The 25,148-nt window shown below is 44.7% G+C and overlaps 2 protein-coding genes across 2 annotated transcripts; one reads left to right on the top strand and one right to left on the bottom strand.

Annotated features, from left to right (window-relative positions):
- Positions 1–2,225: 2,225 nt before the first annotated feature.
- DCLRE1C (DNA cross-link repair 1C) lies at positions 2,226–15,672 on the bottom strand (the record flags this gene model as incomplete). Its single annotated transcript, XM_084279568.1, has 14 exons — positions 2,226–3,376; positions 4,125–4,225; positions 4,983–5,071; positions 7,331–7,385; positions 7,545–7,681; positions 8,217–8,318; positions 8,849–8,989; positions 9,143–9,215; positions 9,481–9,582; positions 10,178–10,233; positions 10,866–10,925; positions 13,768–13,852; positions 15,414–15,465; positions 15,564–15,672. The coding sequence occupies 14 exons, from the start codon at positions 15,670–15,672 to the stop codon at positions 2,412–2,414; spliced, it is 2,127 nt and encodes a 708-aa protein (XP_084135694.1). The 3' UTR covers positions 2,226–2,411.
- Positions 15,673–20,176: 4,504 nt separating this feature from the next.
- Positions 20,177–24,648, top strand: MEIG1 (meiosis/spermiogenesis associated 1; the record flags this gene model as incomplete). Its single annotated transcript, XM_084274399.1, has 2 exons — positions 20,177–20,314; positions 24,520–24,648. 2 exons carry the CDS (start codon positions 20,177–20,179, stop codon positions 24,646–24,648), a joined length of 267 nt encoding a protein of 88 aa, XP_084130525.1.
- Between the last annotated feature and the right edge of the window lie 500 nt (positions 24,649–25,148).

Below are 25,148 nucleotides of genomic sequence, written 5' to 3' on the forward strand. Positions count from 1 at the left end.
AGATGGGGTCCTGGGCAACCTCGTGTAGATCCAGACCTGGAGGTTGGTGGCCCTGCCTGTGGCAGGGGGGTGGGAACTCCATGATCCTTGGGGTCCTTTCTAACCCAGAACATTCTATGATTCCACGTGGATGGAATCTGCAGTCTCCAGCTTTTTAATCCACTGCAGACTGCCCTGTCCACACAAGGGGGCAAGAGTGGCGGCGGCAAGAAATGGATTCCTTACCAAATCAAATCAGTTTCTCTGGCCTCTCCTCTACAAGATGACCCAGGGCTGGTGTGACACTATTTTTGCCTAAGTCCACACCCAGTTTGATTTAAAAATTGCAAGTAAATGCATTTTAAAAGATACAAATCCTAGAAGTTGTACTCGAGTTCAGTGTCTGCCTTTTTCCTAAGGTGGTGTTTGATACCACCAGCATTGGATAACACTGCTGCTCTTGAAGGTTTTGTGTGTTACCTCTTGTGTGATAAATAAAGGAGCATTAATTTATGTAATGGGAGGTAACAGTATTTTGTATTTATTTGAGGTTTCTGGTTTAGAGCCTTGAACAGTATTCTGTACCTATTCACTGGGCATTTGGATTGCAGTGGTGACTTAGCTTAATGGGACACTGTGTCACTTTTAAAACTCCTTTTGCTGGTTTTACGAGTTGGGGGGAAAATTGCCAAATTGGAAAAGGAAAAAAAAAGTTATTTTCCATTTCTTAAGGAGTCCTAAACCAGCCCAGCTTCTGCCTTTGTTTTGCTCTGTGATCTGTTACAGCATCATGGCACCTGTCAGTTCAGTTGTGCACATGTACTTCTTAAGGATTGGTGACCTGTGATCTATCCTCTAGCTGTTCTTTTTCAGTGGGTTTAATGTTGGGGAGGGGTGGTGGTGATGGTTTCAGTTTGGTTTTGTTTTGGGTGTTTTTTTGTTAGCAAAACTAAAGCTACAGAGTCACCCCTAAGAAAAGCTATTGTCGATTTAATCCCCATGTTAAGTCACTCTTTTGGTTATTTCTGATGTTATGTTTTAGGACTGTGTACCTTAGAATATGCAGTTTGTAAGCTCAGGAACATTTTTCTTTTCATAATGTGTGATCTCAAGTATTGCTATCTTCCTATAGTTTTTGATAAAATAAATTAAATTTAGTTTTTCTCTTCTTGTTGTCATTCTTAACAAAAAAACACCTTAAAAAGTCTGGTCTCCATTAGCTTGAGCAGCAGAATTTGCCATAAGGCTGCAACCTCTTCCTCTCTTGTCCTGCACCCCAGTTCTCTAGCACTGTGCAGGCTGTAGCAGTGGAAGCATGAGGAAGTTGAGTTTCCTATTCAGTTTGTGGCTGATAAGAACTGGTATAAATTCACATGATGACTGGGTTCCTGTATATTTAAGGAAACGAGGTAACAGAAGAAACCCTGCTCTGACTTCATTGCAGAGGTTGTTGCCACAGCAGTTTCACTCACCCAAGAGCATTGATGGACCACATTTGGAAAGTAACAAATCCCAGGAATGGAGTGGGCAGGGTGACAGGACAACGTGACACATGTGCACATGGAATCTCTTCTCTTGCTTCAAAAGAGAGTCTAAACATGCCTGAACTCAATGAAGTAAATGGAAAGTTGCAGAGGAGATGAAATTTGGCAATGTAGGAGCCCCCAAAAACAGAAGAACCTATCCAGGAGCACAGCTTGGCCTTTGTTGCTGTGATAGCCTCCAGAGCAGGCTCCTGCACTGGCTGTGGAACCACGGGCCACAGGCCTGGACATGATGACTTGATGCTGTCAAGAAAAGCCAGAGCAAACCACAAGGGAGAAAGTGGTGACAAGCTGAAAGCACAGGCAGGGTGTGCAGGTTATTCAGGACTGAAATCAGGAGGCAACACTTGTTCAATGAAAAGAGAGACTGTTTGAAAAGAGCAATCTGAATCTTTTATTAAAACCCTTCTGCCAGTAATTCTCTGTCCTGCAGGTGTTTTTAAAAATAACTGCAGCGAAAATTCCAGATTAAAGTCAAAATGCAAGTATTGCAGTGCCTGCATGGCACCTTCCTCCCCACAGTTAAAAAAGTGTGGTATTTTATTAATACCTGAGATCCCATGTATACAAAAGGCAAACTCTTAGAGCTCACAGTGAAGGAAACACTAAATTAAATTTAGTGATCTACCCATTGTTTTGTGTGGTCTGTTTTTTGTCCTGCAGAAGTGAACCTCAGGAAGCAGAAGTCCTTCCTACAAATACTTCCTTTTCAGTACTCCACAGAGGTTGCACAGGCTGCAAATTCCTAAATGTGACAGTAAGATATTTCTAAAAAACAATTCATTAGTTAGTATAGCTGCAGATAGTAACCAGCAACGAAAAGAAAATAATTCAGGGCTTAACAAACAAACTCCAGTGTTTGTTATGATGTAATAGTTGCACCTCTCTTCAAGAGGCTTTTTTCTTACTGATGAGTATGTTTTCACCAGCTGCTAGCTTCCTGTACAGACAGTGCAGTTTATCTGGCTGAGGCACTTCAGCATCAGGAGTTGAGGGAATTTCAAAGTCAGAGGAGCTCTGCGAGTCCCTCTGTTCTAGATCAGGAGTCCTGGAGTCGTCACATCCTCCCACCAGCACATCCTGAAGGTGAGCAGTGCCAGCTTCTGCATCCTGCTCGCAGTCTTTGCTTTTCAAGTCACAGGCAACACCATCAGCACAAGATCTGTTTTGACCCAGCAGCTTCGACCAGCTGTTGTCAGGCTGACTGTCTTTGGGCATCTCCTGCAATACGGGAACAACTGTTCTGCTCCCACCCTTGCCCAAGCAGCTGAAGTCCAAGGCATTCCTCTCCTGAGAGGTGAGGAGTACTGTGTCCATCTGGCTATCCCAGCCCTGGCTCCCCTGCTCCGATATGTGTGTCGACTGGGAAGAATTTTGGGAGGAGATGTGTGTTGAGTCGCTTACTCCATCCGAGTCACTGAAGAGTGGTTGGGACCCACCAGCATCTGCTGAAGAGGGGAGGTTCTCCTCATTTTCAGAGCTCTCTTCTGGTTTGTTACACTGAAAAAATGCATCCCAGCGAGGGACATTGTCATTAGACTCCTGTGGGTCACTGCTGATTACTCCATCAGAATTTGACATGGAAGTGGCATCTGGCTCATGGGAAAGAACTTGAGCTGTATTTATATCAGATTCTTCCTCATCATCGTCATCATCATCATTTGATTCCTCACAGTCAATAAAGTCTACCTTAGGGGAGGTGGAAGGTGTTGTCTCTTTGTAACTTTCTGAGCTCTCATTAATCTCATTTTCAGATTGTCCTGTGTTGGTGGAGGGCCTGCTCTCTTGTCTCTGATGTTTTGGGATTTTAGGCCTCACAGAAGTTAATTCTGAGTCAAAGAGATCATCTTCATCTGCAAACAAAACATGTAAGAGAAGTTCTGATCTCTGATAAAATTATGAGAGCAAAGTTTTAATAAAAATCCATTTAGTAAGAGGAGAGGAAAAGTTCTTTAGCCCAGTTGGAGACTTCATGGGACGTTACTGACATGTCCTTGCCTTCTCTAGCACAGGCAAGGAAAGCTGCTAGCTGTCACCCCCACCATGCCAGACACAGCACATCAGATATAGCACTGGTAGCTGCATTTATCCACGTCTCTGAAAGGACTACATCACCCCTGGCACCTCAGAAGTAGCTGCAGATGAGGCAGCAGGCCCCAAATCATCTCCTTGTTCCCAAGTGGCTTTCCAGGGGCAGCACCCACAGAGCTTCAAAAAGGAACCAGGTGCTGAAAAGCCAGCAGTGTGAGGTAACAAAGAGGAGTGATTCCACTGATACATCACTCTGTCCCCCACCTCACAGGAGGGGACACAAGTAAAGTTCCATTACACACAGCTTGACTAGGGATGGTGTAGGACAGCAAAGTGGAACTCTTACAGAAACTTAAAGGGCTGGTAAGCCTGAAGTACATGCTAAGATCACAAACAAGCATGCTTTGCACAATTAACACTCCCTCACCCACCTCAAACCTGAGTTCATTTGATTTATATTTCTCCTTTCTAACTGTTGCTTTGAGCACAGACTGAGTGTGGTGACTTTTGGTACCTCTGCTTTGTCCCAGACTCTCATCTAAGGCACAGCAGCACCAGCAGAACCTTTACCTGTATCGGGTAAGTCTCTCTTGTGGAGCCTTTTCAGTGTCCCTAAGGGCTTGTACCTGGGCTCAGCGTGTGTCCTGTACGACCTGCATAACGGCTTTAATCTGAGGGGAATGAAAGAAGGGATTCGTAGTTAGAGCTCAGCAGATGCTCTCAGGAGCTCATAACTTGATCAAAGCACACACAAAACACAAAGTGTTACAGGCAGAAATAGCCAGGGCTAAGTTCTGAAGTCACTGGTGAACTCAGGCAACTTAAATATGTCATTTATCTTAAAACACATTTGGAAACTTTTAGAGCCTTGCTTAGAGAAGACAGGATGAAGGGGTTCAAAAATCTTACTGCAGTTTTATTTAGTAACAGTAAGTTACCTGCTTTCTTGCTAGAAGAAGAAGGAGCAAAGAAACAAGTCCTCATTTTATTCATTGAGTGACACCACTGCTCTCCTTTCTACCGTGCCAACACCTGTAGCAGCACAGGAGTACTGGCCTGTGATGCCCTGCAGAGACTATGAGTCAAGTCCCCAGAGAAATACTATTTAAAAGAAACTTCTCAGAAGTAGCAATGACAAATAGAAATAGGTCATAGAATAAAATAAAATGAGTTGATTGTGTATTCAGATTCCACCCAAATAGTTTAACAGCAGAAAAGCCTCTGTACAGTGTAAGTGATGTGTGGAATACACACTCTAAGGCTCAGCACAACACACAGGAGCTCTTCACAAAGCTGGAGTCTGCAGGACTGATGATTAAAAAAAAAAAGTCTGAATTATCAGACAAGTAAAGCAAAAGGCAGTGGCCTGCTTGAGAGGCTGGGATTCAGGAGGGCTTGTCCTCCCTTCACCAGCCATTGGTCACTTACATTTCCATAACTTTGTCTTCCGTCCCACCCGCCGGCAGCACATTGGGATACACGTTCACAGGACGGATGTAACTCAGGAAATCCTTAATCTAAATTGAAAAGAACCAGCAGGTTAACGAGTTACATCATAGAATCATAGGGATTGGAAGGGACCTCCAGAGATCATCGGGTCCAACCCCCCTGCCAAAGCAGCTCCCCAGCTCATATTGCACAGGGAGGCATCCAGACAGGTCTTAAATATCTCCAGAGAAGGAGACTCCAACACCTCCCTGGGCAGCCTGTCCCAGGGCTCTGTCACCCTCACTGTGTAAAAGTTCATCTTCGTAGCCTCCTCTGGACTCTCTCCAGGAGATCCCTGTCTTTTTTATACCAGGGAGCCCAGAACTGGTCACAATACTCCAGGTGGGGCCTGACCAGGGCAGAGTAGAGGGGGAGGATCACCTCCTTTCTTTGACCTGCTGGCCACACTCCTCCTGATACACCCCAGGATCCCATTGGCCCTCTTAGCCACCAGGGCACACTGCTGGCTCATGGCCACCCTGTCATCAACCAGGACCCCCAGGTCCTTCTCCACAGAGCTCTTCTCCAGCAGGTCATCCCCCAGCCTGTACTGATACAAACAGTTATTACTTCCCAGGTGCAAGACTCTCCACTTGCTTTTGTTGAACTTCATTAGGTTTTTCCCTGCCCAGCTCTCCAGCCTGCCCAGGTCTCTCTGGATGGCAGCACAGTGTTCCTGCGTGTCAGCCACTCCTCCCAGCTTTGTATCATTGGTGTACTTGCTGAGGGTGGGCACTATTCCCTCAACAGTTAATGACTGTACTTAATGGCAGCACTGATCAAAACACACACACAAGTACCAGTTGTCTGATGTAAAGGCCAGTATGACCCACCATTAAAGCAATTAACTCCATACAAGAAAACCTCCCCAAAAGGATGCTGAGAACTCAGCCTCACCTGACCACAGCAGTTAACTACTATGCTGGCCATCACTCACTGTGAAAGAAAGGGCTGGACAAGCCTCTTCATTGTCCTTACAGCTGTTGGGCTTCAAGTCCCTAGTCGTGCAGATAAGATATTCCCTTCCTCAAAGACTTTTCCTAAAGTCTCCCTTCAGCCCACTATAAATGCCCATTATGACAAAACCCATCACTTTTCCCAAGCCTTATTCTGTTGACTTCCATATGCTCTCCAGACAGTATATTCCTGCAAGAATTGTGTCCAGTTTGGGGCACCCTGTTCCAGCTGAGGCTTTATGAGTGCTGGGCACTGAAAACTCTTCCAAATTTGCAGATTACACTCCTGCCTATACAGACCAGCAAGGCCCATCTGCTTTTGCATGAGGAGCCACAAGTCTGTTACAACAGCTACCATCCATATTCTGCCAGCAAAGCTGCCATGTTGCATGCACCATGCTAGTACCTCCATTTAAAATTCTGCATGGCAAAGAAAATCTGAACTTAACCAGGATCTTAAACACAGGACCATCTTCCCAGGGTGCTGAACACTCTCCCCTTTGTATGTGCAAGGCTCTGCAAAGGGTTAATTGTTAGCTCTGATCCCACTTCAGTTTCTCAGGAGAGAGAAGTATGTAGCAACTGGATAGAGACACATTAAATGAAAGCGTGTGATACTGGAGAGGATGTTGCCATCACTAGTATAGCTGCTAGTGAGACCTATCTACAGCCTACCAATTCTTAAAGGGGTCCTACAAGAAAGTCAGAGAGGGACCGTTCACCATCAAGTGCAGTGACAAGACAAGGGGTAACAGCTTCAAGCTGAAAGAGGGAGGGTTTAGATTAGACATTAAGAAGAAATCCTTCCCTGTGAGGGTAGTGAGGCCCTGGCACGGGGTGCCCAGAGAAGCTGGCGCCCTGGATCCCTGGCAGGGTTCAAGGCCAGGTTAGACGGAGCTTTGGGCAACCTGGGTTAGTGGAGGGTGTCCCTGCCCTTGGCAAGGGGCTGGAGCTAGATGGGCTTTGGGATCCCTTCCAACCCAAAGGATTCTATGATGTACTGAAAACCAAAATGCCAAGCATTAGGTACTGCATACACAGTAATCTAAAATACAAAGGCAATAAAGCAATTGCAGCAGTGACCAATGCTTTGGGAAGAGAGGGAGGGCAAAAAAAAAAAAGAATTGTCAAAGTGGGGCAGGATTACACATTCTTTTGAACCTAAATTAAAACCAAGTTCTCAGCCTTCAGTGTCCAGAACTTCCTATCCCCTTGTCTTAGTACTGAAAAGATTTTTTGTGACAAATCATGTCATCCACTTAAATATAATCAAAATACTTATTTAAAAAAAAATAAAAATCAATGTATACTAAATATTACAAGAACACAAACCTCGCTGTATGAAGAGTGGAAAGAGAAACAAGCTCTGTATGTACTCTCACCAGTCCTAAAAAATAAAGAAAAAGACGAGGCAAAGAGATTAGGTAACTCTTTTCATCCTCAGTCAACACACAGGCATAACCTACTCTTAAAAAGTCTGTTTTCAGATCTAGTTAGACAAACATCAGGCAAGATACGTACCTGAAACAACAGCCCAAATGCTCACCTCACTATTACGCTGGTTTTCTTCATCCTTTCCCCAAACCACATAGTGGAGGGTTTGATGCTGATTATGTGCAAAGGAGTTCCATTCTGGCAAGTCATCCCACAGGGCAGTCTGTTCCACCGAAAGCAGTCATCATCCTGCCAAGTGCAATGTAAAATTAACTGTAAACCTGACCTTTCCCCCATCCCTGAAAAAATTAACCAAGTTTTCATCTCACTTCCAAGTCCTCTGAAACACTCTTGGCTGTTGCATCCATAGTGCAGCTGACAAAGTAAATCAATCCCAGAGACCTGTTCTACCTGCTCTCCTCCAAGTTGGAGCCTTCAGTTTGACAGATGTCCTGGAACAGCTCATTGCACCAGGAGACAACACAGGAGCTGCTTCTGATATATTTAAATGGATAATACCTGACTGATCTAGTCTACTGCTTGTCTGCACTTAATACAATTTTCAAGTTCCAAATACCATTAAACTACTTCTAACATGTTTTCTTTTCGCTCTTTAAAAAAAAATAAACATAAACTTCAGCCCACTAACTACAGTTCTCTCTCTCCTTTGCATTAAGTCACCATTTGGCTCAAGTCCTCCTTAGTGCAGTAGGACCAAAACATCAGTACCTATAACCAGTCTTTCACAGCAAAGTTGGCAGAGGCTTTGAGAAACAATACACACCCGAGGATGTCGACAGGCATGAATCTGAGTGTGTCTGTCTGTAGTAATGTGGTAGAGGATTTCTGGCATGTTTCTGAACATATCAAGTCTGTTCACGTGCACCTAGAGAAAGGCAGAGTTTACTCTTAATTAGCTCAACATGTGGGCTCCAGACTGCAGCTGGAGCAACTATACAGATGTGGTTCTGCTCACAACAAATGCTGGTAGGCATTTAAACGATTACTACCCACTAATAATGTCTGAGCAGAGAAGCATTAGTGAAAGTAACTCAGACATCTAGAACAAGCATAACATACCATCTATGCTGAAAGGGGATGAATATTCGTCAAAGAAAGTCAGAATATATCTGCTAACTATTAATGTCACATATAAATGAGAAGGCTTTTATCATTCACAGGATTAAAGGGGACAGAGGTAAACACTGAGCTTGAAAACTGGAGAGCCCAGCTGTTTCAGACTGAAATCAACTAGCTGACTCATTTTGAGTACAACAGTAGTTCTTTAAGTTTATCTGATGTAAGCATGAACATCTTTCACATGCAGCAGTCCTCTGAGCAGACATTTCCAGCTTAGCAACTGGCCACACTCATTCCTGAGGACCAGCTCTAAAGCAACAATTACAGAAACATTACCTTGATTCCAAGTTCCTCACTGAGGTTTATGAATAAATACTCATATCCATAAGCAGCTTTGCAATTCAGCCACACAACATGATAGCGAGTCAGCGAGGTCCAGCTTCGCACCAACTCCAAGATCCCGTTTAAACACTCCTCCTGAAAAGTTTAGAAAACATTGTGAATCGTCTTTGAATGAATTTCCAAAGTGCCATGATCTGGTGATGCAAAATGGCATTGCCTTTCAAGACTCACCTAACAAAGGGGTAGTTAATTAATTAGCAGCTTTAAGGACAGCTTCTTTCGACTTACCCGGCTTGGTATATGATAAAATTTGGGATCACAAAAAGTGGTGTCCAGATACACGCTCTGGATGTCTTTTACTCTGAAAGAGAAATGTGGTATCAGTGTGAGCAGCACATGATGGTACTAAGATATCACACTTCCTCTCTCCTCAAAAGGAAATCATTCCTCCTCTTTATTATAAAGACCAATTCAAGAGGGCTTGTAACTGCAGCACTGCTCTACTGCAATGTATTTAATCCAGAATAAAAAAAATGAGGAAAAGAAATAATTCCATTATTCCTGAATTGTCCATGCTTGTGTGATCTTTTATTCTTTCTGCATCCCACGAACAGCTGAAGTCTCACCTGGTCCCTGAATGCAAAAGTGCCATTCTGGCCGCTTCTCCTTTTGCAAGCCTGAAATCCCCTGTGTACAGCACAGTGCCATTTTCACCTTCAAACAGAAACCTACAGACAGAAACATTTTGGTCAAACTCAACAACACACAGCATTAAATGCCCACCATCAACTTGCTACCTCGCTTAAAGGTATAAATAAGGCTTTGGTTTATAAACCAAATAATTCAGACTCACTATGCCCAGAAAATAACCTGTGCCTAGGCTGGTCAGAGTTGAAGACAAAGGCCTTACAGACTCTGTGAGGGTAGCCCAGCTGTATGTTGCAGCCAAAAGAATCTATCCAGCATCTGTACTGGGAAGCTGGGCATCTTCTTTCTAAAGTCATCCTTAAGAAATGGAATATTTCTTTTTAATCACAGTTTTGTATGTAATTTTTACATACAGTTGAACACAATAAAGTGTTTTCATTCACAGACACGAGGAAAAGTAATCTGCCTCCCCAAGGTAACAAGGTCCATCTGGACAGAACCTGGGTAGCACAGTGGTTTTCCAAACTTGACCAAAGCTGGTGGGCCCTGCTACGACAAGTAAGAACTTTAAATTCACTAGCTTTTTCTAGTTAGAAAAGCCACAGCACGTAGTGAGAACTCCACAGGACAAATAAATTGCTCAGCAGAGACATTTTGCGTACTTGAAGGACATACATGACTGATCCTGGACAGTGACCAGCTGGTAGAAGTGTCACTTCTATATCTTCTTTCTGGAAGAGATGGGTTAGCATTATTTTCACACTGTAGTAAGTACTACCAGGACTCTCACTGACACAGTGAGAGCAATGCATAACTCCCCACAACCTCTTGCAGCATTAGGCATTGCCTTTGAACAAAGTCTCTTCCATCACAACAAGCCCTGAAGAGCAATGACCATGCTGTCATGGCAGAAGAGATGAATTAATATTACAGGATGCTCATGGGAGCCACTCAGCCAGAAAAGAGCCCTACTTCCTTGGTTCCTGGTGAACAAGCATCACAGAAACATCTTGGAATACACTATGCCCAGAGATGCTCTACCAGGCCTGTACCTGACCTTTATGTTCTGCACTTAAAACTTCTTAAAATAAGCCAGGAAATACAAGGTGGAAAAAACCCACAGGGAAAAAAAAAAGGTTAAGCTGGAGATCATTAATACAGTGGAAAAGCATTACCCCAAAAATGTTATGATCATAAGAACAATGTGGGAAAGAAGAATTCATGTGGCTACCCATCTTGGGGAGAGGAACATATTTCAAAAATAGCTTGTCCACTTTGGATGCTACAGGTAAGATATATTTCCCCATGCTCATTTAAATGGTATTACAAATACACAAGGTTTTGGGGTTTTTTTGTGACTTACCTCACCAGATGTTTCATCCACTAAAGAAATCTGAGTTGGAGTTTCAACTTCCAACGCAACCTGTAACAAAATGAAGAGATGTATGGCAGGCTTTACTGAACATTTTGTTTCCATTTTATAGGTTAATATTCATTACATAGACACCTTTACTGCCAACTGCATCTAATGCTAAGCCTGTAAAATTAAGCCCGTTTTCCCCACAGGAAGTAACGAGTTTCCATTTCCAGCGGGAAAAAGTTTTCTGAAAGTTGTCTCAAAAATAAATGGAGATATCCCTATCAAGGTGTGCATGCCTGAAAAAGTTAGCATGTTGGACTTCAAACAGCAACAGCTCAGGTTCTTCTGGCTGGATCACGTGCCTTATTTTTGGATGACTGCAAAGCCCAAGACATCCCATTCACAGAGCACACCAATGGATCCTGCTCAGACAGATCTCTGTGCTGCCGCACAACTTCTCACCATTCCCTGTTACCAAAGAGCCCACAAATCACATGCAGAGGGTATTTCTGTGTTTGCACAGGAACAATGAACCTACAGGCATAATATCTATAGATATTAATCCCCTATTTTGCTGCATCCTCTACTAAAAGAGAGTCCTGCGGTATACATGCACTGTGGCCATCTGCAAGGCTAGTACTGCTGTAGAGTCCTCTCCCACCCTCTTGTTCTTTGTCCTTAGTTTCAGACAATCCTTGTATATAATTCTCCTGCCCAAAAAAGCAGAAACGAAAGGAAAGTCTCCTGTCATTTCCATCCTAAGGCAGAGCCTACAGATTTTCAGCTGGACAATCTCCTCAGCACACTGAGTGGATTCAAAGGCACCGCACCACAAATTCCTGGGCTGCTTCACCAGATCCATTCAGCCAGTACCCAGATCCCAAATGTAACATCTGGCTTCTCTACCAGAAACCACACCACCAATCAAACATGAAGGTTGCTTCAAAACACAGATATATGTTGTCAAAAACTTACACTAAGAATCCAAGCAAGAGTTAATTCTTAAAACATCAATACTAATGTTATCATCACAAATTCTGAAGCTGTATGAACTCAAGAGGCTGATCTAGATTCTGCACGTTCAGTATTTCCCAGCAATTCCCAAGTTTCCCACTGCAGTGAAACAACTGTCAAATTTAAGATCTGAACTGCCCAGAGAATTCTTCTCTGCCAGCCACAGTTCAGCTTCATAAGTCAAGTGGCAGGATCTCCAGCAGAGTTCTCCCCTGATCTTTGATACTTTTAAAGCTAAAGCCAGCAACAGATTCAAAGAGCCTTTCGTGTTGTACATACGAATGTCATTCTGGAAATCATAAAAACATCTGCCTGGAAGCTGATACTGTGATTGCTTCTTTCACTCTGGTGAAGTTCAAATCAGTTGTTAATTCATCTCCCAGTCACACTACAAGTAGAAAGCTTGTTTATTGTAAGACAAAGCTTGTGAACACAGCATCCAACAGCTACTATCTGACCTATGGTCTGGGCAGCTCATGCCATTACCAGCAGTCACTCCTGGGAGCAGCAACTGTAAACATGTAAGTATTTTTTTAGTTGTGTTCATTTGTGTTACTTGTGCTTCCTCTTAGGCTGTGCCACAGGTACCTCTGCCATCTCCTCCCAAACTAAGATTTTCTCAGACAGAGATGTCAGTCAGCACCAGCACTACCTACTTTCCTTTTACTGCTCATACAAACTCCTAGTAGCTTACACATACCTCCCCTCTCCTTCCAGGTTAAAGTCAAGGGATGCTGAAAGCAAACAGACACAAGCTTAAAAAAAAGAAAAACCCTCAACCAACACCAACAAAAAAGCCACCACCACCCCACCCCATTGTGTTTTCGCTAGTCCAAGCATATTAGAGGCTTAGAAAAATTGTCAACTATGCACACTGTGCTGCTTCACACATCAAACATGCCCAAGGGATGTTTAGAGTCTTTCTACAGAGCCCTGAATCATGTTCATGCCCTTAACCATTAAATCTGTCTGTTTCTTAAGGCTTCATATAAAGCTAATACCTTCTCCTTCAGCTTAATTAAACTAGGTCCTTGGACAGACGAGTTCCCTACTTCTCTTTTTCTCTTAGTCAGACTTACCTCCTAGGTCTGTCCCTCTCATATGAGTTTCTTCAGACATAAAGCTTAAGACACACACTTACAATCTATTTAAGGAAACACTGACCCATAACTCCCCCAAGGAAACAAAAGTCCTTCTTGACCTTCCACTTGACTAGAAAACTCTCCTGTCCTTGCTTGGGGAACACAGCAGAATCCTTATACTATGTGATGATGTATGTACAGAGAGATGTGAAAAGAAACCGGTTAAATCTCAAACCCCACATCTGCAAGTGGAAAGAAATAAGGAGCTGCAACTCATACCCATACATAACCACTGATCACTTGAATTTTGGCTCCAAACAGTAGAAATCAAGTAAACTATTTAAGTTTTTCAGTGATTTTATATCACTATTCATTTTCATGCCAGAGAGAGTCCATTTTACAAAAAGCAAAAGGAAGATAATACAACTAAGAGATTTTACATTCTCCAAGTAATGCCAAACTTTAAATGAAGCACAGGAAAAATTAAGTAAGGACAGGGGCAAAGAGACACAAGCACAGTAAGGAAATGAAGGAGCAATACAAGTGATCAACATACAGATGGAGGACATTTAAAGCTGAAGCTGAGAGAAAAGGACAAATTCTGTGGAGGGAAATACAAGATTAAACAGTAAACAACAGTAAACTGATCCCACATAGCAAGCAGCAAGGAAAGGCATACTGATATAGGAACTTAAGCCCTGAAACACTTTATCAACACCAATATTTAGAGGATTCTGAGGAGGGGAAGCTTCTTCTTCCCTAGAATAATTGTTTAAAAAGTGGTAATTTAAAAATAAGCAAACACTCACAATGTGATTCTCCCAAAACCTGTATTTCCGGCTTGTCAGCAGCAGTTCCTTAGTTACTGGTGAGCAGTACAGTTTAACTTTCAGGCTGTGAGGAGACAAAAAACCACAGACAAGTGTTTTATAAAGTAGAGGTAAGGAGCAATGTAATGACTGATCAGCACCTAGTATGTAAAACACGTGCTCAGACCCCTTTCTCATCTGAGGAGACCTGCAGAGCAGTGAGGAGCCTGCAGGACCTGTCTTCCCCCAACCAAGAAGAATCTACTCCACCTGCAAGCAGTGATACATGGTTGTGTCCTACTCTGACAGCTGAAGAAACCCGGCTCTCAGCCTCTCCTCACACATCACGTGCTCCAGCCCTAGAGCAACTTGGTGTCCCTGCTCCAGAACACTTGGACCATTTTTCATCCAGGGTAGCCCAGCACTGGCCTCAGAACTCCAGACAGTGTCTCACAAGTGCTGACAACAGAGGAATAACTCTCCGTCAAAGTGCTGGCTACCTGATTGCTTGTGCACTTCAGAGCACAGCTGACCTCAGCACAGGCACAGCCCTGTCTCACACACCAAGAGCCAGGGAAAAACAGCAGTGAGGATCCTCATGAACCTGACAAACCCTATTGAGTTCAACAAGGCCACATGCACCTGGGTTCGGGCAATCCTCACTATCAGTGCACACTGTCAGATGAAGGGAATGAGAGGACTTGGGCATACTGGTGAATGAATACTTAGACAGAACACAGCAACGTGCATTTGCAACCCAGAAATCCAATCATATCCTGGGTTGCATCAAGAGTAGTGTGACCAGCAGGATGAGGGAGGTGATTCAGCCCCTCTGCTCCACTCTCATAGAATCACAGAATCACCTGGGTCGGAAGAGACCCTTTAGATCATTGAGTCCAACCACAGCCTAACCCTGCCTAGTCCACCTCTAGATCATGTCCTTAATGACTTCATCTACACACCTTTTAAATACCCTGGGCAGCCTGTTCCAATGCCTGACAACCCTTTCAGTAAAGGAATTCTTCCTCATGAGGTCTCATGAGATCCCACCTACAGTGCTGCGTCCAGCACTGGGGTGCCCAATCCAGGAAAGACATGGAGCTGTTGGAGCACGCCCAGAAGAGGCCACAAAGATGACCAGAGGGCTGAAGCACCTCTGCTATGAGGACAAGCTGAGCTGGGCTGGGCTTGTTCAGCCTGGAGAAGAAAAAGCTCCAGGGAGCCCTTATTGTGGCCTTTCAGTACTTATAAGAAAGAGAGAGACTTTTTACTGGGGCATGTGGCAACGAGGCATAGCTTCAACTGGAAGAGGCTAAGTTACAGGGAGTAAGGTGATGCAGTGTCACAGGGGGCCCAGAGAAGCTGTGACTGCCCCAGCCCTGGAAACACCCCAGGCCGGGTTGCAGAGGGCTCTGAGCAGTCACTACTTGAACACGTCCCTGCCCACGGCAGGCGGTGGGAGCTACTTAGGTCCCCGCCAACCAAAATCTGCCGGTGGCTCCGCAGCGCCCAGCAGTTTCGTTTCCCCTCTTCGCTTGCAAGCGGCCGCTCCCCAGCGCTCCTGGCTCCCAGGCCCGGTCGGCCCTTTATCCTCTCCCCCTCAGGCAGCCCCCCCCCGCCCCGCGCCGCTGCCGCCAGCCCCGTACCTGCCCTCCAGCCTCCTCTTCAGGGCGGGAGCGCGCAGCCCCTTCATGTGATCTGGGGAAGAGAAGGGAAGGGCGGCCGTCACCGGGGAAGGGTGGCCGCGGGGGTGAGGGGGAGGGGACACGGGGTGGGGGGGGAGGTCTAGCGCTCACCCTTGTGGCAGTGCGAGAGGAAGTAGGCGCGCGCGCGGAGGTTGTCGCGGTCGAAGCGGTCGATGGACACGGCGGGGTACTCCCGCACGCGACCCCCGAACCGGCTCATGGCGGCTTCCGCCACGCTCGCTCCCTCCCTCCCCGCCTTCCCGGGCTTCAGCCAATCGCGAGGCGGCCACGCCTCCCGGCAGCCTATCGGCGGCAGAGGCGGGAACGGCTTCTCAAAGAGGTCGCGGGCAGCGGTTGGTTGCCGAGTGTGTCGTCTCCCCCCCCCCACCCCACGCACGGGGCGCCTCACCGCGCCAACCGTCATCGCCGAATAGCGGTTGCCGAGCAACCGCTGCTGAGCGGTGACAGTTGGCGCTGTGAGGCGCCCTGTGCTGAGGCGCCGCCGTCGCGCTGGGCCCTGGCTCTTGCAGCCCTCTCACAGAGGTGGGTTGTCTGAGGGCCGGGCGGCTGCGGCACGGCGATGGGAGTGGGAGCAGGGTGGGGTTACAGCGGTCACTCGGGCCGGGGGGCCGAGGCTTAGCGTCTGGGCAAGCTGAGTGATGTGGCTGACACAACGGAAGGAGAGGAAGCCATCCGGGGGGGCTTGGTGGGCTTGAAAGGTGAACCTAATGAGGTTCGACACAGCCAGGTGTATAAGGTCTTAAACTTGGGCTGGAGGAAGCCCAGATATATATACACACAGGGAGAGGAGCTCCTTGAGAGTAGCCCTGCTGAGAAGGGCCTGGGAGTTCTGGTAGGCAAGAAACTTAACATGAGCCAGCAGTGTGCTCTTGCAGCTCTAAGGCCAATGGAATCCTGGGCTCCATCAGAAGAGGGGTGTCCAGGAGGGACAGGGAGGTGATTGGCCCTCTCTACTCTGCCCTCATGAGGCCCCATCTGGAGTCCTGTGTCCAGAGCTGGGGTCCACAATACAAGAAAGATGTGGAACTGTTGGAGAGGGTTCAGAGGAGGCCACAAGGATGATTAGAGGGCTGGAGCACCTCCCCTACGAAGAGAGGCTGAAGGAGCTGGGCTTGTTCAGCCTGGAGAAGAGAAGGCTTTGGGGGGACCTCATTGCAGCCTTCCAGTACCTGAAGGGAGCTTATAGGCAGGAGGGGAATCAACTTTTAAAAGGGGCAGACAATGGCAGGACAAGGGGAATGGATTGAAGGGAAGGTTTAGATTAGATATCAGGGGGAAGTTCTTTACAGAGAGAGTGGTGAGGGGTTGGAACAGGCTGCCCAGAGAGGTGGTGGATGCCCCATCCCTGGAGGTGTTCAAGGCCAGGTTGGATGGGGCCCTGGGCAACCTTGTGTAGATCCAGGGTTGGAGGTTGGTGGCCCTGCCTGTGGCAGGGGGGTTGGAACTCTGTGATCCTTGGGGTCCCTTCCAACCCAGACCATTCAATGATTCTATTATTCTATGTTAAATAGAAGAATGTCTCATGTTAGATCTGTTGAACTCATTCAAAATCTCTTACTAACTCTTCTAGGATTTGAAATAGAACCTGTCAATGCTGGCTTGTCTTAAGTGATGTAGGAAGGGTGGTCACTTCTAGCTGGTCTGGCCCAGGACTTCTCTTGACTGGCTTCTGTGAGCCCTACCTTGGGCCCCTTCCTCCTTTTATTGCTGGTAGCAATAAAAATTCACTAGTGCAGACATGTAAACACACCACTCTCTAGGCTCACAGCATACACACATTTGCAGACCTCCTGAGCCCTGGCATGGCCCCTCTGCTCTCTGCATACCTGCATGGATCCCAGGCCTCCTTACTTGCTTTGTGGATTCTCTACTTGCCTGCAAGTCTGGCTTGGTGCTTACTAGAAAATACCCATTCACACACTCATTCCTTGTGCACCCCACATTCACAAGTTCCCTTAGATGTACCAGCATGGACCCCCTATCTGCTTGATCCCTGGCCTGGACCTGAGGCCCTTTCCCACCCAGACTAACCTGGGATTCTATAGTTTTCTAACCACTGTTTTGCATTCTTTCTTTTGCCTAAAAATGTCAGGATGGTGCTTTTACTATTTGAAGTCACCAAGCTGCCACTTTAAATAGGTGACTTTTATATATTTTTTTGAGCAGAAATGCCTGTGGACAGGCTATCTGAAGTAACAGCAACTCAGAAAGGGCCACACATACCTTCAAGATGTCTTGAAGAAGCACACTCAATTGATGAATTACATCCTCTAAAGACATACTTAATACTAGTAATATGTAAGTTATTATAAATCACTTAAATTCATGACAGGTTATTATTTATTAAGATCTAAAGTTCTTGCTAATAATATTGACTGTCTAAAGTCCTACATTGACAGCAGTTCTCATCAAACTTTGATGAGCATAAACAGGGCATGAAAAATTCTGTAATGGCTACAAAAGGGCCCATTCCAGCAAAGGAGTAAAAAATATGTTGAGATCACACAGAATCACAGAACATTAGGGGCCAGGAAGGCCCTTGAAAGATCATCTAGTCCAACCCACCTGCCAAAGCAGGATCACCTAGATAAACGTCTTGAAGACTCCACTAAAGATTTATAATAGGATATATTCTTACTGTATTAATATGTATGTGACATGTCATAGCTGGGTGGGAAAATTTAATTTTTGAATTAAATGGCTGCCTGCAAATGCAAAATGCTTGGAGGGCTGGCAAAAGAATGTTTGGAGTGCTGAACTGCAAGCAGCAGTTTACTGTTGCCAGAAAAGAGCTCTCATGCATAATGTTATTGATCCTTAATAAAGTGTGTGCAGTAAGAGATGATGGCCCTTTCTTTGCTTGACAAAGGCTTCTGTTTGGTTAGACAACAGAGATGCAGACTTCTGCTATTTCCACATTATGATAATACTAACTCTTGATGTTATTTTCCAAAAGATTCCTATGATGTGCAGTTGGGTTGGGTTTCTTTTTCCTTTTGTGCCTTTCTAACACACTAAGGGTGTTTGTGCATCTGACAGCAGCATTCAACTTTTCAAGCTCCTAGTTGGTAGAGGAACTTGCTAAGCAAGGAAATTTGACTTTGTGCACAGCATTTGGTGGCAGCATTGTACCCACAGGGAATGAGACTCTGCTTATCCTCAAAATCCAGAAGCTTTTCCTCCTTCCTTGAAGATGAACTCCCTGGTGTGTAAAAGACAAGGATCTCCTGGTGAGAGTCCAGCAGAAGGTTACAGGGATGATTAAGGGCCCGGAGCATCTCCCCTATGAGGAGAGGCTGAGTGAGCTGGGACTGTTCAGCCTTGAGAAAAGAAGACTGAGAGGGGATCTGATCAATGTTTATAAATATCTGAAGTGTGGGACACAAAGGGAAATGGGCAGCCTCTTCTCAGTGGTCTGTGGGGACAGGACAAGGGGCAATGGCTGCAAGTTGGAGCACAGGAAGTTCCACACCAAGATGTGGAAGAACTTCTTCACAGTGAGGGTGACAGAGCCCTGGGACAGGCTGCCCAGGGAGGTGGTGGAGTCTCCTTCTCTGTCAAGACCTGTCTGGATGCCTCCCTGTGCAATATGAGTTGGGGAGCTACTTTGGCAGGGGGTTTGGACCTGACGATCTCTGGAGGTCCCTTCCAACCCCTACAATTCTGTGATTCTGTGATACATTCCTAATTATGAAACTGAAGCTTGGTGCCATTACAAAACTGGGAAAGGACTCATTTCAGATCATGCCTGCAAGGCGTGATAGTGTTCAGTTCTGCTTGCAGAAGCAACATAAAGTTCTATTTTAGTAGCAGAACAAAATACACAGGAAAGCAGTGAAATTCAGGCATAAGACAAATGATTAATATTTTTTTAAAAATATAGTTCAAATCCATCCCTGGTAATTTCCTTGGACTTTGGAAGTGGGGTTTTTATTACTTTTTTTTTTTTTAATTTGAGTTTAATTTTTTCCCAGTTCTGCTCTGTTCAGGTTTAGCAGTTGACTAGCCTGTTTACTCTTTCTCAGTAGATTGATCAAATGTGCTTTGTGTGAGGAGGAAGTCCATGGCAGTAAGTGCAGATTTTGATGGGGCAAGGGTAGGATAGGGTGAATTTTGTTACGTTGTGTGCCTTGACTCCTTATCCTATCCAGTTTATTTCTTAAGACCTCTTCTTTGTCATCACCAGTGTGGCCATGTGACTGGCACTGCAGTTCTCTTCTCCCCCTACCCCCCTTCTTCAACCCAGCTCTTCGTTCTGTGGTTTCTGGTTTGGTGTCCCTTCTGTGGGAAGTAAGAAAAATCAGAAATACTCCCTGCCCCAAAGAGAGAGCAACTGTGAGGAAATGAAATAAACATTACTGTGTGTTGGCGTTTTTTGTTATTTTGGTTTTTCAATGTTTTAATATCCACAAATAAATTTTAGGGAGGTTAAGTCAAGGTGTAGAGGTGTATATAGAAATATAGGTGAGTTGGATTTGTTTCAGATCAAGTAGTACATTTAATTTGTTTCCAACTGCTTACAATTTTTTTCTTTTTCAACCTCAGGCTTTGAGAAGAAGATAATATTGTACTGTAATTCCTTTATTTTAAGAATTTATTCTACTTATTTCTATTGGTCCCTAACAATAGACAGCTTACTTCTGTCTTCTCTATTTCATTTTGAAAAGTCTAATTTCAGGGAAACGTGTCAAGTTTCTGGAGTCATGGCTGAAGCAAACATCAAACCAAAATCTATACATTCTGCCCAAAAATGGTCAGATCACGTAGAGAATTTATACAGATTTCAGAAAGCTGGATACAGAGATGAGGTTGAATATAAACAAGTAAAACAAGTGGATACGGTAAGGAACCCTCTGCAAAGGTTTTTACTTTAAATTTCTGTCTCATGTTAAGATACAAATGGAGGTGCTGCTTATTTCCTTTCATTTCAGCTAGTTTCTGATATGCCTTTTTTCCCACTTCTGACTTAAATTCTTTAGCTATTATTAAATGTCGATAATATCTTATTTCACAGAAGTGAAACAGAAATACTGTGGTTTTGTTCCCCCTCTTGTATGCATTTAGAGGCTTTACAGATTTCTTGCAATACTTGTAGCTGATATGTAAAAGAATGCTTCAGTTTTGAGGAAAAGAAGATGTCAAAGTAAGTTCTCTGTGAAATTTTCCCATTATTCTGCCAATAGACCTGATAGAAAACTCATCCACAATAGAAATATTTGATGCCAACTGTGGTAAAGGGAGCTGCAACACAGGCTTTTATCAGACTGAGAACATCGAGGACTTGGACCTCTGTGCACTGCAGTTGATGACAATGCTCCCCAGCATACCAAATGCACCAGTGAATAATGGCCAGATATTCAGTGGCTACTTGAGATTCAAAATAGCAACCAAGAGGTTAATACAGCAAACAACATATTATCTCTACCAGAGCTCTGTGATTTATCTTCCAAAGCAGCATGCCTAGTATGAAAAATGCACTTTAAAAGATCTCAACCTCCCGTGCAGAATCATCCTAAGAAAGTGTCACCTCATCCAGTTAAAGCAAAACACTGATGTGCATATTAAGGTGCAGCTTATTCTTTCCTTGTGGGCTGGGATACCACTGTAAAGGCTGCAGTGTGAATGCCTTTAACTGTGAAAAGGGCATCCTGCAATTAGTGTAGTAGAATCAGTTTCCTTAGGATTTATGGCAGAGTATAACCATAAACAATTAAACCCGAGAAACATTAAAGAGCACCACTTAGTGTGAATTGATGCATTCTGTTCAAAGCTGCCAGGATCTGCCAGTGGTTCTCTTCCAACTTAAACGTTTTGAAATGTCTTGTTTATTCCACATTGTTTCCATAAACGAGGATTTCCTTGTGTACTAAGGTTGTGTTTGTTAGAAATGCCAATGGTCCTAAGAAGGGACTCGAGGTAGACACGTTAGTGTTATTTATTATACATTCTTGCAAGGGCGGGTGACCTAACAAAGTGGGCACACCTTTGGTCAGAGTTTGTAGCATTTTTATACCATATCCCTGTCCAAAATCATTAGGTTACCTCATACACCTGTACATATTCATCACCTGTCCTGCTTCATATTAAAATGAGTTCTAAGAGGTGTTTTCCATAAACTCCTCCCAATTGCACCTACACACTGTCTCATGGCGGTGGTTGTCAGGGGGTCTCAGCAATGAAGGCTCAGAGTCTTCATCAGGCTGAACTTTTCACCTCCTTCCCCTGGCACAGGCGTAGTTGTGATTGTTCCAGGTGGGCAACTATAATTGGGATGTTTCCTTCTTACCAGTCCTTGGTCCTCATTAAATTATTCCAAGAACACTAATCACTCAGGACTACCTACACTAGAAACACTAGAGTTGTTCAAGTGAGACATTGTTTATGTGAGGTCACCTCTGACATAACCACTATGTCACTTCAAACCATCCTGTTAGCAAGTCCTCCTTAACCCTTTACAAGCATCTTATTAGCAAGCCCCCTTTATTACAAATAGCAGTAATAGGAAGAGGTGCAATATTTCAGCAATGTTGAAACATAAGTCCACTGCTACAGGCATTCGTTGAGGGACACAGTACGTCACACCACCCCGTGGCTCAACATTGCCATCTTATAGATGGTGCTCCATGATGCATAGAGGACAGGGGTAAAGCAAGGAGGAAGGAAAAGAAAAGTGTGTACACAATAGTCCAATAGCTACAATCAGAACATTCAAACAACTGACATTTCCAATAATCAGTAATAACTGTTAACATTTGATGATCATTAATTAAACACCATATGTATCACAAGAACATGTGAAGTAAAAGTTTCCCTCCCCTGTTTCCCCATGGATTAAGTTTTTCAAAATCTACGAGCTCAACTTCAGCGCTTTCATGTCTGTCAGGGTACCAAGTTCTAAATATTCCTTTTGTCCAGGACAAATGTTTGTTGTCTGAATAGTGAGGCTTAATTAGGACCTAAAGTTTGTTGAAGGAATCCAGAGCCCCCATCCAGGCTTCAGTTTTAATTATGCAGCAGCACCTTTCCTGTGAGCTGTGTCTGCTGGAATGGGGCCCCAAAGTAATTAAAAATTGAGTCAAACCACAACCCCCCCCATAAATCACCTGATAACCTGAACATGGCAGAAACCTGTTTGTGGAGCCAGATAACTCTTACATTCCACCTCATTACCTGAGTCACAATTCAACCACTTATATAATTGTCTGATGTATGGATATAAATTTCATCTGCATCCCTTAACAGGGCTGTGTATTCTAATTGGGAGATAGGTTGTGCCATAATTCGTTTAACACAATTAACAGCAAAACTTCCTTATCTTCCTAAATTCCTCTACAAAGGATTTATGATGAGGCAGCTTCACCTTTCAGGTCATCAATACAATAACCCTTTTCAGTTTGCAAAAGCAACATCTCCCAGCATTTTCCACACGTTTAGACAGAAAATGCAAATAACTCAACTGTATGTTTAACGTAATAAGGTCTGTGATGAAACCATCACTTCTGGGATCTTCAGTTACAGAATTCTAATCCCATTGTTAACCCCGAATAACTCAATACCATCAATGTTTTATTCCTGAACAAGGTACTTTTAAAGCTTTGACTAGTCCACTATTAGATTAGTTTATATCATAGCCCACTTTTAAATTAGTCTTTCAATTTTTCTTAGATGCTTATTTCTTGACTCTTCTGATCACATAATTTTTTATACTAGAGCAGTGTGGTGCTTTGACTCTGGCTGGAGGACAGATGCCCACCAAAACCACTCTGTCACTGCCCTTTTCAGCTGCAGAGGGGAGAAAATATATATTGAGAAGCTTAGGAGTGGAGATAAGGACAGGGAGAGATCAGTCTGCAGTTAGTGTCACGGGCACAACACTCACCACAGAACAAAGGAAAGAAAACTCTCTAATTTAAAACACTGCCCTGCGCACCCAGTGACACCAGAGTTGAGTGATGAGAAGTGTGACCAGATCTTAAAGCACCTTCCCCCACCCCTCCCTTCTTAGCAGACTGAACTTTAGTCATGATTTCATTCCCTTCTTCCCCTCCCCCATTGTGGCCCAGGGAGGGACAGGGACTAGGGGAATGGGGGTTTTGGTCAGTTCTTCATGAGTTGTTTTCCTTCTTAGCTGGTGGGGTCCCACCCACAGGAGACCATCCTCCTTGAACTTCTCCAACGTGAATCCTTTCCCACGTGGCATCAGCTCTTCCCCAGCTGCCCCAGTGTGGGTCACTGCTCTGGGTGCAGTCATAAATCACAGAATGTCTCTCAGTCTCTCAGGCCCAGACTGCTCCAGCCTGGTCCTCCATGGGGTCACAAGCCCCCTCCCCAGCAAACCTGCTCCAGCACAGATCTCTCTCTCTCTCTCTCTCTTGCTCATCAATGTGTCTCTGTCTCTCCACGTGCTTCAAGTGCTGGCAGAGGCCTGCTGCAATGTGGGTCACAGCGTCTTCTGTGTGTCTCCACCTGCTCCAGCGTGGGGCCTCTCCACGGGCTGCAGGTGGGGTCTCTGCTCCCCGTCTCTTCCATGGGCTGTGAGGGGGACACCCGCTCCACAGCTGCAGGGGTATCTTTCTCTCTGGTGCGTGCTTGTGCCTCCTCCCCCCTTCATTGACCTTCTTCCCTGGCCTTGGTGTCTGCACAGTTTCTTACATCTCACTCCCTTCTCTAGGGGCAAAAAACATCTGATAGCATTTTTTTTCTCCTAAATGTGGTTCCCAGAGGCTCTGTGACCATCGCAGATGGGCTTGGCCTTGGTCAGCACTGGGTCTGGACTTGAGTCAGATGGTATTTGCAGAGAGATTCTCTCTGCTTCTTCCAGAAGCCACCCCTGCAGCCCCCCTTCTCCACCAGAACTCAGCCACGCAAAACCACAACCACCAGAAAACTAGTTTCTGACATCTTGTTCTTAATATTTTTTTTTTGTACAGTTAAGCAAATTCATAGCAAAGTAGTGTTTAGATGCAAATGATGTTTTCCATGGACGTATATCCTATATTCCTTGCATGTTCCAAGTGAATGTATATCCTTTTTATTCCATTCATAGGTAGAGTGTTGGCCAGAAACTGGATTTGTTAAGAAACTTCAGAGAAGGGACAATACATTCTATTACTATGATAAGCAGAGAGAATGCGAAGACAAAGAAGTCCATAAAGTAAAAGTTTATGTGTATTAGTTTTGTTATTGCTCAAATGTGTTTGTTTTTTAATACATCTCTTTGTTAGAATCTGTAATTAAATGAGATTGCATAATCTGACTCACTTTAAGTATCGATGTCGTTCTTGGGTAGAGGAAAAGTAGAGAAGCTTGGAGCTACAGACACAGGAATTTCATTCATTCCTGCTGTAACCAAAGTTCGTATTATCCCTCATTTTCCTAGTTGCAGATGTTTTGACATAAATATCTGGTAAATGGGCACCATATATTTGGGTTAACTGTGTGTGAAGCCCATTATAAATACAGCCATCAATCTTTATTCATGGGCTCCATGGGCTGCAGGGGTACAGCCTGCCTCAGGGGCTGCAAGGGAATGTCTGCTCCGGTGCCTGGAGCACCTCCTGCCCCTCCTGCCCTGACCTGGGTGCCTGCAGAGCTGTTCCTCTCACACCTCCTCACTCCTCTCACCTGCTGCAAAACCCACTGCTTGGTTCCATCCCCCTTAACTCCATTCCCCTG

Source organism: Gallinula chloropus (genome assembly GCF_964237585.1).
Source record: "Gallinula chloropus genome assembly, chromosome: 1".
Classification (NCBI taxonomy): Eukaryota; Metazoa; Chordata; class Aves; order Gruiformes; family Rallidae; genus Gallinula; species Gallinula chloropus.